General features: G+C 40.4%; 1 protein-coding gene across 3 annotated transcripts; it reads right to left on the bottom strand.

Moving 5' to 3' along the window:
• Positions 1 to 7,516: 7,516 nt before the first annotated feature.
• ATP23 (ATP23 metallopeptidase and ATP synthase assembly factor homolog) lies at positions 7,517 to 13,213 on the bottom strand. Of its 3 annotated transcripts, none has more exons than XM_040551994.1 (6): positions 13,027 to 13,213; positions 12,587 to 12,685; positions 12,400 to 12,481; positions 11,969 to 12,106; positions 10,462 to 10,545; positions 7,517 to 7,896 (listed from the first exon to the last, which is right to left on the bottom strand). In XM_040551994.1, exons 2-6 carry the CDS (start codon positions 12,601 to 12,603, stop codon positions 7,693 to 7,695), a joined length of 525 nt encoding a protein of 174 aa, XP_040407928.1. In that variant the 5' UTR covers positions 12,604 to 12,685; positions 13,027 to 13,213; the 3' UTR covers positions 7,517 to 7,692. The 3 variants fall into 3 exon arrangements, with proteins under 3 accessions (XP_040407928.1, XP_040407918.1, XP_040407938.1); XM_040551984.1 differs by having other exon boundaries at positions 12,587 to 12,632; positions 13,027 to 13,207; XM_040552004.1 differs by having other exon boundaries at positions 12,587 to 12,661; positions 13,027 to 13,168.
• Positions 13,214 to 13,274: the final 61 nt, after the last annotated feature.

Below are 13,274 nucleotides of genomic sequence, written 5' to 3'. Positions count from 1 at the left end.
CAGTCAAATGTGAAGTATTTTGGGGAGAGAAAAAGGTGTCCCTCTTGCTGAGGCAGCTCCACTTTGCTCTGGGAGGGAGAGAGGGGAAACCAAACTTTTGGGTACCAAAGGCCGCTGCTCCCCCTGCAGCCATCGCTCTGCCCAGCTTGTCACCCAGCACGGATTTGTTTACAGCCTTTTCCCCAGCTGATGCCTGCGAGTGGGGAACATGGTTATAAATCAAGCAAATGCTTCAATGTTTTTTACTTAACATTCAGTGGAGCAGGAGATGAAACCAAGATCTCTCTTCATTTATCTGTTCCTTAAACACTAGCACACAGAGTCCTCTGTGCATGCCCTTCCTCTCTTCCTTTTCCTTCTTGCCATCTTCTTTTCAAGCAAAGTGAGAACAATGGTTTCACTCTCCCAAACTCTGAATGGATTTCTCATGTCCCGTTTAAGAACTATGTTACAGAAAACTATTGAATAAAAAAGATGATAGAAAGCTTAGTTTTCTAGTTTTCTTTTTGATCAGGCTTACAGGCAAGGTACAGAAGGAATGCTTATTAGTGAATTTGGGTGGAGTTCTGGTGGATAATAAACTCAGTGCTGAACTCCTCAGCTCTAGCAAGAGCTTCCTGCATGTGCCCTGAAAACTTATGGACACCTCAATTACATTTTATATCATGGTTGGATTTTCATTCTTGCTTATGATTTCTGTTTTCTTCCCTTGTAATTGCTAAAATTCTCCAAAGCAGTTTTGCAAAACTAAAGTCAACACATGCAGGCTACAGTTCTAATTCTGGCACGTGTCCATGCAACTGAGGAGCAGGTACTAAAAACTAAAAGTACGTCTGCCCAAAGAAGTATTCGGTGAGATATGTCATGGCTAGCACTTCTTCTCCAGGAAAAAAAAAAAAACAAAACAGTTTTTAAAAAATTACTCTCCTTTGTAATATTATGTCTCTTTACTATTTGGATAATGTCTCTTTTTATTTTTTTATTTTTATTTTTTATTTTTTCCCAGTTAGCATTGAAAAGCAGCTTCAGACAGAGACAGGGCATAAGCAGAAAGAACCAGCACTTCTATTGCTGTAGAAGACTTGGATGCTCAGCTGGCATTTGATACTTCCACAAACAGAGGTATCGGGATGGCACTGGACTTGTGGAATTAATGCAGAACCAGAAAAGGTACAGCTTTGAGTCAAAGCTTCCAAATATTTCATAAATAAGAGAAAAAAAAATAAAATATAATGGGAATTCAGGCATGAAAAATAATGAATTGAGACAATGTGATTTGTATGATTCTGATTACTGATGATGGGTCTTCACAGCTTGAAGTTTAGGTCTGCAACATGCACCACAGCATTTATCTAACTGCCCCTGCAAACATAGCCACAATCCAAAGCATCACAGACAGCAAAATTATTTCCATATATGTCTTGAGGTGATCTTCTAAAGGAAGGATATATTCTGTAGAAGCAGAAACTGTGATTGAAATATGTATAGTTTTTAATCTACTTTAACATTAGAGTTATGCAAATTTGATTAAAACAGAGATTTCCACAAAAACTGATCTGCACACTGAGCAACGGCTGTGTATGGTCTGCAGGTGGCTTTCTGCAGGAACACGTTCTTCCACGCTCCTTCAGCTCCCTCTGCTGGCTAGTCAATCCCCTATTTTTCATAATTGTAATGAGCTTTTACTCATTTTTTTTAAAACCTCTGTTTAGATGAGAAAAAATGATGCAGATTAAAATTGCACCTAAAGCAATGAAATGATTGCTGAATTGATAAACAGCATGCAAAAAGTTTCTTATAATTACTGTCCCTCATTTTCTTGGGGAATGACAAGAAGCCCATCAGACTCTTCTGATTGCTTTCCGGTAACTGGGTGTAACTGTAATCTATCTGCTGCTTAAGCTGACATATCCCGGTTATGCAATTTTATATCATACTGATCATTTATTTAAATAATTATGCCTTCATATAGCTAAGTGTACTCTTTATTACCAATGTCTCTTTCAGGCATTTCTGGAATACTTTCTTCCCCAGATTTTTATGGTGTTCATCTATCAAAAATGCTAAAGAAAAGAAGCTGCAGTTTGTATTCTTGTATTCCTGTCTTTATTGCTGTTTTTTCATTTCTAGACAGACTTGACAGAGCTTGTACCAGATAGCTTATACCAGATTTATAGATAACTGTAAATATTCAACCATCGCGTTGGACAAAAAGCAATATAAATACAAAACACTCAAACACACACACACATTCATTGAAGTAGACCTTTGCTTAATAAGGTATAATGAAGGGAAGGAATTATCTGGCAGAATATACGTTAGAGTATCATAGTGACTAAAATGGGGATCTGAAAAACAGTAAAGGTTAAGGGAATATTAACATACCAGATTATGCTGTTCCAAGGCACCTCTGATCTGCAGGGGATTTTAGAAAACCCAGAAGGTCTAGCTAGATTATATCAAAGATAGGAAGCTTAGAATTCAATGTGCAATTTTCTCCATAGGTATGTAGGGTATTATACCCATTTTTTTCTGTTTGTATATTCAGCTGTGTGATTATGTCAGTCGCTGATGGAATTACCTTGAGAAAATAAGATTATGAAATCTCCACGTGAAATTCTGCAAAACTATTGAAAATACAGGTTTGGGGAATCTTGGGCAAGACGTTACTTTCTCCAGGACAACTAGGATGACTTTCTGAGGGATATGCATTAATGCTTAGCCCCAGAAGCAATGCTACCTGTGGGTGTGTATTATGCTACGCCTGGGAATAGGTGTAATTCACACATAATTCACCACAAACAGAACAACTCAGGCAACTCAGGCTCGATCAAATCTCCCAGGCACTGTTTGGATGTGTTGCTTTGTCCTTTGTGAGGGCAGTGCTTACATATAAATTTTTCCACAGTGTTTTATTGCTGTTCAGGAAATGGTGGCAGATCACTGGCCCTGCTCAGGGGGCAGTGAAGTGGCTAACTTTGCCATCATCTTCTTCATGCAGCTTGTTCTTGAGTGACAGATGAGGAGAGGGCCCACTGGTCTCGAGACTAATTACATGACTGAATCCTTTTTAATAAGGAATCACAGAATTACATTCAGATCCAACGGATGTGAGTCTTGTGCCCCACAGCAGCCAGATCTAGCAGTTATGTGTTGCCTGAAAAAGCTTCATACTCTGACAATAGCCACAGCAGTGAAAGAGAAAACATTAAAGGTCATGCCAATGAGTTTCATCCCTGCAACAAGAAGGAACATCATTTAACATGAAATTCTCTGGCTGTTCTGTGATTACCAGCTGCAGCTCCTTCTAGGTCTGCCTTTCCCACCACCGTGCTGTTCCGGTGGTTACTCCTTGCCCAGGAAGCCTAACTCCTTGCTAAAACCCCAGTGTGTAGGGTAGTTCTTACTGCTCAGGCATAATTACCTGCTTCAGAGCCAATACCAGAGCTCATTTCTGAGGGACAGACTCACCCAGCCTTGCCAGTCACAGCTCAGTTCAGCACTGGTTATATCACACAGGCGACTCGATTTACAGCAGCAATAGCAGCCAGAAAACATAAAGCTGTGCACTGGTGACTGAACAGCACGAAATAGGGTCCAGCTGCTCATCTGCTTAAATCAAAGCAAGCAACAGCTCTATTATGTGCATTTAATTAGGTCCTTATATATTATATCATACTGTTTATCCTACTGTTTATGGTTGCCTCTCAAGCACTTCTGCTCTGCTCCCACACTAAGTATGCCTGCAGATGCCAGCCATTAACAGCTCTGTTTGTTCTCCTCATGCTACATATTGTTATATCTGAACGTCTTCCTCCGTTTAGTGTCATGGGTGCCTGGTGTAGACTTTAGCTGGTCTTTTAGTAGATTATAGGCAGTCTTGTTCCTAGTCCAGCGTCTAGATGCATCCCTTTCTACACACTGTTCAGCATCTCATTCTTTCAGTAGAACAGCTACAGTAACTACAATACCTCTTTTTTAAGCCTTCAGAGTACTGCTTCAGCCTCCATACTGTAGAATAAAGAAATAAAGTCATCCCTATCAAATTAATCAAGGAAAAATTTCTTTCTGATCCCAGATTTGGTGATTACTTTAACCTTGACCATGTCAGTAAAATATGCCCAAGTGGCAATAAAAAGATTTAAGATCTCGAACCCATCAGCTTGTCCTAGCTCACATACTTGTTAACATGAGTAATGAGTATTACTGCAGCCTCCCTGGTGCTGCAGGGGAGGACAATGAAGAACTGGAAACCAAAGTTATATATTTTGCAGGGTTGAGAGGAAAAAAAGCTCAAAGGGTAGTTGTTTCCTTTACAAATTTTGCCAATGACAAGCAGAAATCCCAAAATATAGGATTGGTGCATCAGAAATAAGATACAAATAAATGTGAAAATGCAAAAAAAAAAAAAAAAAAAAAAAAAGTTTTACTTCAGCCTTTTTTGAATATTCAAGAACTTAATGTTTCTCATTCTGGGCTCAACCCTTTCCCTAAATTTTCCATCCTCAGTATAAATAATGCATGTTCCTTGTCCTTTATCCTATTTAGAACACCTTTAATCTCCAGCTTCTAATTTCCTAATTAAATTTGCACTGTCCATTTCATAACTATTTGACCTTCTACCATGACTTACATTCCCTCCCCCACTATATTTATGGAGTTATCACTTCCACTCTCATACAGTTTTTCTTGCTTTCGTTCCAGACCTTGTTGGGAGAGAGAAATGAAGAAAACAAAATGCACAGGGCCAAAGAAATCATGAGTAGCGCCACAAAATTGCAACTCCCTGGTGGAGACATTCTCCTGGGAGTAGGTGAGTGAGAACCTGGGCTGTGGGACCAGGTCTCCCAGGGCTGCTTTTACATTTTACATTAAACAGAAAACAAACAAAATGTCTGTTCGTATGCAGCTATTCTTCCAAGTAATGAAGGCTGAGTTCTGGGCTCAAGGTGCAAATTTGCATGGTGATATTATATGTTGTCTGAGCACATCCAGGAAGCAGGTGGCATTCTACCACTATTTCCATATAGTTTTAACTCAACAAACAGCAGGACAGAGAGTTGCTTTTCTTTTGCTTTGTTTTGTTTTGCCTGACTGAATTCAGTGTGAACAAAATATGATTGGCAAATTCTTGTGTTCAGGGCCCAAGTTCCAGGTACTTTATCTATTGCTGTACATAGAGAGGTAAATTAAACATGCCTTGAATGATTTTCTGACAGTTAAGGCAATTCACATTGATATTTTACAACTTTTTAAATCTCCAGAGGGTATGCATGCAAACTGTCTAGCAAAAGTGTTCCCCAATCTGTGTTGTCTCTTTAACCATGTCTAGGACTTACATGTAGAAGTGACTGAATTGCCTGTCACCAAAGGAATGCCTTAGTCTCTAAGTCCATGGGTTAATTTCACACACCGAGTGTTAGACCAGCCTCTACATCTTGGCTGGATTTCAGATCCATCCCTTTCTGGTATCTTTTATAGGCTAATTTAGACCCCTCTTGCATGTACATTTGATAGAACAATAGAATCATGGAACAGCTTGGGTGGGAAGGGACCTTAAAGACCATCCAGTTCCAACCCCCCTGCCATGGGCAGGGATGGCACCCACTACCACTAGATCAGGTTGTCCAGGGCCCCATCCAGCCTGGCCTTGAACACCTCCAGGGATGGGGCATCCACAGCTTCTCTGGGCAACCTGATCCAGTGCCTCACCACCCTCACAGAAAAGAACTTCCTCCTAGCATCTAATCTAAATCTCTCTCCCTTTATTTTAAAACCATTCCCCCTTTTCTACCGCTATCTGCCATGTAAAACAGTGCTCACTATCTTTTTATAAGCCCCCTTTAAGTACTGAAAAGCTGCAATTAGGTCTCCCTAGAGCCTTCTTTACTCTACTTTGAACATCCCCTGCTCCCTCAGACTTTCTTCATAGGAGAGGTGCTCCAGCCTCTGATAATTTTCATGGCCCTCCTCTAGACCCACTCTAACAGGCCCAATTGGTATGGAATATCCCTTTGGTTGGTTTAGGTCAGCTGCCCTAGCGATGTCCCCTCCCCATCTCTTGTCCAGCCCCAGCCTGCTGGCTCTTGGCAGGGGGATGGGAGGGAGTCTTGATGCTGTGCCAGCACAGCTCAGCAATAGACAAAACACTGGTGTGATGCCTACAGGTACAGAGCGCAGCACTGTATGGTTGCTGCATGGAAAGTTAACTCCATCCCAGCCAGACCCAGTATACAAGGAGGGACTGAGAGCTAGGACTGTTGTCTGGAGGCAGACCTTATCAGTGTGCATAAATATCTGATGGGGCAAGGGTGGAAGCAAAGACTGAGCCAGTCTTCTCATGGGTGCCAAGGAAAGGACAAGAGGAAATGGGCACAAACTGAAATACTGGAAATTCCATCTAGACACCTAGTATGTATGTATGTATCTGCATGTGTGATCAAATGCTGAACCAGATTATTGAGAGGTTGTAAGAGTCTTCAACCTTGCAGATATTCAAACTCAGCTAGACTTGCTCCTGAAAAACCTGCTCTAGTTGACCCTATTCTGTGCAATGTGGTTGAAATAGAGTCTCCAGAGGTCCCTTCCAACATCAGCAAATTCTGCACAGGAGAACTGACACCACCAGTAAAGAAAAATCCACTCAGACCTTGAGGTCCCATTAAGTTTGTTTGGCATTCAGTATGAAACAATAAAAATCTGAGGACTATTTGCTCCTTTGTGGATCTAGGTATGCCATTTGAGTCTTAATCCAGTAAGCTTATAGCAGCTATACCTACAGACCCTTTGACTGAGGAGCCACATGTCCATTATGTCAGTGAACTGTACCTGTGGTAGAATCATACCTTCAATTCCAAGAAAAAGAGGAAAATGTGGCTTTCTTGTGTCCAAGACAATCATTATAATACTTTGTATTTGGGAATAACAGACAGCTTCTCTAAGACTTATTACGGAGTTGGCAGCTTCTCCCTTCACTCAGAGGAAGAGTTGAACTTCCAGTCTTTTTCCTATACTGTCAGGCAGGTAAGTTCCATACACTATTTGTGCAAGACTTAGTCTGGTGGACACTCTCTGACATTGCTTATCCAGCCTGTAGGTTTGATCCTGTAAGCAGGAGAACTGTCAGTCAAGTTTCTAACAAGCAAAAGGGCTTTATGTACCTGTACAATTAACATTAGATGAGGTGGAATTCAGAGGTGCTCAAAGACTGACTTCAGAGACAAGTGGGGCAGTTCACTACATTTGGGAATTAGCCCCAGTTGTTAAATAAAGGTCCAGGAGCTTTTCAAATGGGCTGATGAAGATAATCAAATTTATGACTATGTATCAAAGATGGTGGAAATTTAAAGATTTTATGAAAAGATTTGTTCAATAACAACAAAATTTTTAGAAACCAATTCCTAGTCAGACCTAACAGAATTAAATGTGCACTGAAATGTGCAGATCATTATCTGCTAAGTCATTTGGTGTACTAAACGAGCTTGTTGGAATAACAGGTGAAGAAACACAGTTTTTAGTCAAGTTCATTTACTTCATTTACCTTGATGGAAATTGGCTCCTTGAAAAAGTTTACAAAATGAACTGATGCATTTGAAAGAATTGCCCCTTTCCACCAGCATTGTGGGGGTAGATTGTAATTCCAGATACTATAGAACAACCAGCTATTAAGATAGTTTTTCACATTTTTTTCCTCTACAAATTAGCGTTGTAGCGATCTCTGTTCAGAAAGTCTTTATAAGCACGTTTTGCATCTGCTTTATTGTGCGGGATTCTTCCAAATGGTTCCAGATCATTGAAGCAGGCATCAAACACTTCATCCACAGCTTTTTCCGCAGTCTCTCTGCTAACTTTTCGAACAGCCAGAATGGAACGAATTGCTCTGTCTCGTACACAAGTCTAAAGTGGGAATTAGAAAAAGAAAACGTCGTTATTTGAAAAAAATAGAATAAACCCATTTTTTTCCCTTTTAAAAAAGATTTTGTCAAGTATCAACTCCTACTACATGTGCAATAATTTTGTGTCACAGAAGAGTAAAATAACGTCTGCAACAAGCATTAAAAGACATTTCTGTTCAAATTTGTTTTAAGTATGTGTTTTAGTTTTCCATTGCATACATAAACCTCCAGATAAGAAAAGGATATTCCTCTCAACAGGAAAAAAAATAAAACTTGAGATTTGTTGTGGGTACCAAATATTTGTACAACTCGACTTGCACACAAGAGAAAATATGTCAAAAAGAAACATACATAAATCCCAGTTAGTACTTTTCCGATTGAAATGCTGTAAAACATAAAGGAATGACTCCTCTAATAGTCTTTATTTTGATACCTTTCTTTATGACTACTTTTGCTTATGCAGTTTGTCTACTAAAAGATAAAAACAATGTTAGCACCTCCAGCTACAAGCTGACTGCTGCTCTAGAATAAACAAAAACAATTATTTGGGACTCAACCTGTAGTCTTCACTACAGATAGAAAGAAGCAACTCCTCCAAGATACACGTGGTGTGACTGGTACCCTCTGTTCTTGACACCTGGTAATATGGTTAGCATAACCAACGGTAAGGCACACATGCACAATATGCAAGTGTGCTGGCCACAAATCACTCTTTCCCCTTTCTCCCCACCTCTCTGCTACCAAGGTATGGGGGCACCCATTCACAGGGTTATTAAGGCCATTAGCATTATTATGGCCCAGGTGCTGGGTCGTCAGGATGTGGTTACACACATGAGGTAACTGCACAAGCACATGGAGCATTGGGAACCAGGACACACAGAACAGGAAACTGTCTACAAGATCATGCAACAGTGAGCACTAAGTGGAGGCTAGATCAGCACTGCTGCTGGACAGCAAAACCTGTGAGTCCTCTGGTACCTCCACTGTCATCTTCCTGGAGGACTGAGTGAGTGGCTCACGTTCTTTTGGGTAAAGTCTGAGTCTGGGTTATGATTAGTACATTGCTTATTAATCAGAATTTGACCCGATCTGCAGAGGGTCCAGGAGACTGACAAGTCCGTGTAACTAAGAATTCTAGAAATTCTATGTAACTGTAAGCTACACTAAGTGGCAGAAATTGTAGATAACAACCTATGCTGATTGCGAACATATTATGCAACAATAAAGTGCAAAAATAATATCTAATTATAACCAAAATCCCATGGCCAGTTGTCATTCTTTCAAGGATCTCTAAAACAACCTGCCTGTCCTCTGTAGTGTTGGGTGACAAATGGTTATTTAGACCGCTTGTAATTCAGTTTTCAAACACTTAAGAGTTTTACTGCCTTAGAGTACTCTTGCTACATTTCTCGCAAACCCTGTTTTCATTTGGTTCTTACTGACCATCCATTGTCAGTGGTAATGCTATAGGACATGACTAAGTATTCTGGCATTTCACTTCAACAAAAATAATAAAGGTCTTTAGAAAAAATAATAAAAAAACACTATGAACCATTAAAGGTTAATTAAGCAAAGGTTGATTGAGTAGCAGGTCCATGGCTTATTCACAAGCAATGGTCCTGTCACACTACTGCTCTGCAAAAACGGAATTGCTGGGGAACACAGAAGAGATGAACAGTAACAAACTGATGATAATAAATATCAAAAACCATCAAGAAGGAATGCTATTACAGACACACTTTGTAGATATAAGTGATTATGAAAATTATGAAATTAAATTATAGACTAAAGTTACAGGAGGGGCCTGTACCCTGAGTCTGTAAAACAACAGAAGGAGCTAACAGTGTAAAGGAAATATGAAGGTGGGAGTAAGGAGGAGGAATAGGCAAAAATAATGCAGAAAATTCAGTATTAGGAGGCTTCTGCTTTTCAGTGAAGTATTCAGTCAGCTGCTACAACTGCAGGACAGAACAGGAACCTCAATGCAGTTTCCTGGCCAAACCAGACAAGATCAGGCTCCTTACGCATTTCTACCCACCCGCCCCCGCCCCCCATGTTAAGAACATACTCCTGTCAGAGCAATGTGAGGAAGATGCAGATTACTCAGCAGCAATCAATGTTTCATGCAGCTGCAGTTCTGTTCTCTTCTCATTAGTAGAGAGATTTAAGAAAGAATCCAGCAATGGTAAATACTTATAGAAAAACTGAGTGAGAGGAGCCAAGAAAGAGGCAGTAGGGAAAAAGACAAACATGCTCAACAGCAAAGTAACAAAATGTACAAACTGGACCTAGTACACATCTGAACAAGAACATAAGAAAGAAAAGGTGAGGGGCCTTGAGGAAATTGAGACGTAAAGCAAACGAGCTCAGTGGGGCTCAGTAACATGAGAACAAAATGAAGTGGGAGAAATGCAGGGCAGATAAAAGTTGTACAACAGTGTTATGGATTCTCAGACATCTACTTCTTTCTGCAATGAAAATATCGCAGAAAGCGTAAAAGGCAGAGATCAAATATGTAAAGAAGGCTCATAACAAATCAGTAGACATTAATATCTACGGTCTTTACCTGATGGTGTGCTTTCAATCCAAATTTAAACCTGGCTATTTCATTCATCAGCGTACAGTCTCCACTGAGATTAGCAGCTCGAATCTATTGAGGGAAAAAAACACAATGAAATACAAGATCAGAGAAACATGTGGAAATACAAAGTTGAAAAAATAAAGATAACTTTTTTTCTCAGTATCTTTCTGTTGGCTGCTGATAAAGAATATTCCCATTCCACTTGTACTTACTACATACATAATACCCTTTTTAACCACCCACTCAACCCCAATGAACACAAAGTGTTACTGTTCAACCTGTAAGCCAGTAGGTGCCTACAGGGCCACAGGCTCACATATTCTCAATGCTTAAATGAAGGAGCAGAAAAGATAATACTTATATATACGGACTATTAAAAAAACATAGAAATTAAGATTCTCCTAAAACCGTCTAGATTAAAAACTGATACAAGAGTCTGGAAGAAACACAGGTACTTTTCAAACAGTACCACCTGCGATACCCAGAAGAGCAGTAATCCAGCAATTATAGAGAATGGCTTTACTGATACCATAAGAATTAAAAAAGCGAGACAACTTTTTATCTATAAAAAATACAAAGACGATACATGATGATGTGAATCTTTTCCAGAGCAAATATGAATAAAATTCATTTTTATGAAATCTGATCTGTTCTGTATCAAACTTGTCATGTCAATTCTCTTAAATCCTATTTATAGATGAAAGCAGGGCATATGTTAAGCCTGGAATCAAATATGTTCTCAAAAAAATACACACCAACTCCGTAAAACACCTTCATATCATTTTATTTTTAAAAAGTATAGTCAAGCCATCTAATTCACACAGTGACAGAAATGTAGTTTCACAATATCAATCATAATGCAAATCTTTTCTGTGGTCAAACGACAGGAATTACATCAGAAATCAACTACAGGCACATGAATACACGAGTTGTGTACATAACAGAAATCCTTACTAGCCTGTGTTCACTGTTTAATTTCACCTCCTAATGCATCAAATTTCTGAGGCCTTTCAATGTGCATATCCCCACATCCTCTGAAATGGACATGGAGTCATAACTAAAAGCATTATTAGCAACATCACAATCAAAAAAATGTGAGAAGACGAGGTTATTGTTAACAAAAAAGTATAAACAAAAACCTACCAAACAAACAGATTGCAGGAGAGAAAAGGAACGCTATAAATATTCAATTAAGATGTGAATGTGTTCTAATCTCCAACTGTTCTCATTTGGTAATAACCACTTCTTGTTATGCTTCCACGCACAGGGACCACATTCTACTTAGTATGACACTGACATATTAATATTTGTGAAAACAAAATATTTGTTCTCTGATTGAAACTGTTTAAGTTGATCAGACAGAAAGGACAAAGTGTATTAAGAGAATTAATCAAATGAAGTTTGTATAACAGGATACCTAATTAAACATGAAGCATCCCTAATAACCAGCAGCAATGAATTCAATGACAATGTTAGGAGCATTTTAACTTACCTCTGAACAGGCTAAGTGTTTGACGTTTTTAAACCAGTCAACATGTGCACGGCAGTGATCAAAAGCGTGTATCAATTCATGCGCAACCACCCGGTTCATATGGGATTGCTGGCGAATATTGTTCTGACACAGAACAATCTGTAGAAGAGATACAGGTAGTCTTTTCACCAAGTTTCTTAGAGACCCAATGCAGAACACCTACAGCAATTAGACTCTTTAGATCAATGTTTTTTAACATCAGCAGCCCCACCATTCTTCAATGTACCAGCAGTGCCAGTTCAATACCATAGGACACCTTTCACATATCTTATATTCATGACTAACTCAGGTATCAGCATGAATAAATCCAGTTCTTTTTTTTCCATCTGGGAACAGAACACTCAAAAAACTGTAGCCTTCTGTAAGATAACAGTATCTGGTTCAGTGCCTACCTGAGATGTGGCAGAATCAAAACCTCCACTGACACAGCCATCGCAGTTTTCGCAAGAAAAGTGCCGGTCATTGAAGACAGTGCTGAAAGGTTCAAATGAACAAAGTTTGGGAGAAAGTTGAGAAAACCTGCTAGCTCCCTGTCATACAGATGTTACTACACAAAAGAGGATGAATTAGTTTACATACCAACCAGATTGCTTCATAGCCGCAAGAAGCAGTTGAGCATATGGATCTAGAAAAACATTGCTGCAATCAATTTCTCTAGAGAAAGGTTTTGAAAGTCATCTATAATTAAAATATGGTGACAGTCAGGAAAGGAAAGAAGCGCTATGTATGCAAACTCATGCTTGCTAGTATTCAACCTGAACGTGACACAAATGGTCCAACCACCCCCCGACCACCAATGTCACCCACTAACCCATGTCCCTAAGCACCACGTCCAAATTTTCCTTGAACACCCCCAGGGACGGTGACGCCACCACCTCCCTGGGCAGCCCGTCCCAACGCCTGACTGCTCTTCCTGACAAGAAATGTCTCCTCATTCCCAACCTGAACCTCCCCCTGGCGCAACTTGAGGCCGCTCCCTCCGGTCTACCCCCAACCAGCGGCAGGTTCAGGGCCCTTACTCGTCTCCAGGCTCATCCGCAGCATCAGCTGGCAGCGGTTGTGGAAGGTGAAGAGGCTGCGCACCAGGAAGCTCTGCGGCTTCTTCTTGCGGTCCGGGAACAGCCGGTACCCGAGGTCATCCTCCTCCTCCTCCCCCACGCCCGGCGGCGGAGCGCCCCCCTCTGCCGCCATGGCCGCCCCCCCCCCTTCCCCTTCCCCTTCCCCTTCCCCTTCCCCTTCCCCTTCCCGGCCACCGTCCCCGGCGGCA

The sequence above is a fragment of the Cygnus olor genome, chromosome 1 (assembly GCF_009769625.2).
Source record: "Cygnus olor isolate bCygOlo1 chromosome 1, bCygOlo1.pri.v2, whole genome shotgun sequence".
Lineage (NCBI taxonomy): Eukaryota > Metazoa > Chordata > Aves > Anseriformes > Anatidae > Cygnus > Cygnus olor.
The sequence above is the reverse complement of the archived record's forward strand: the minus strand, read 5'-3'. Positions and strand labels throughout refer to the sequence as shown.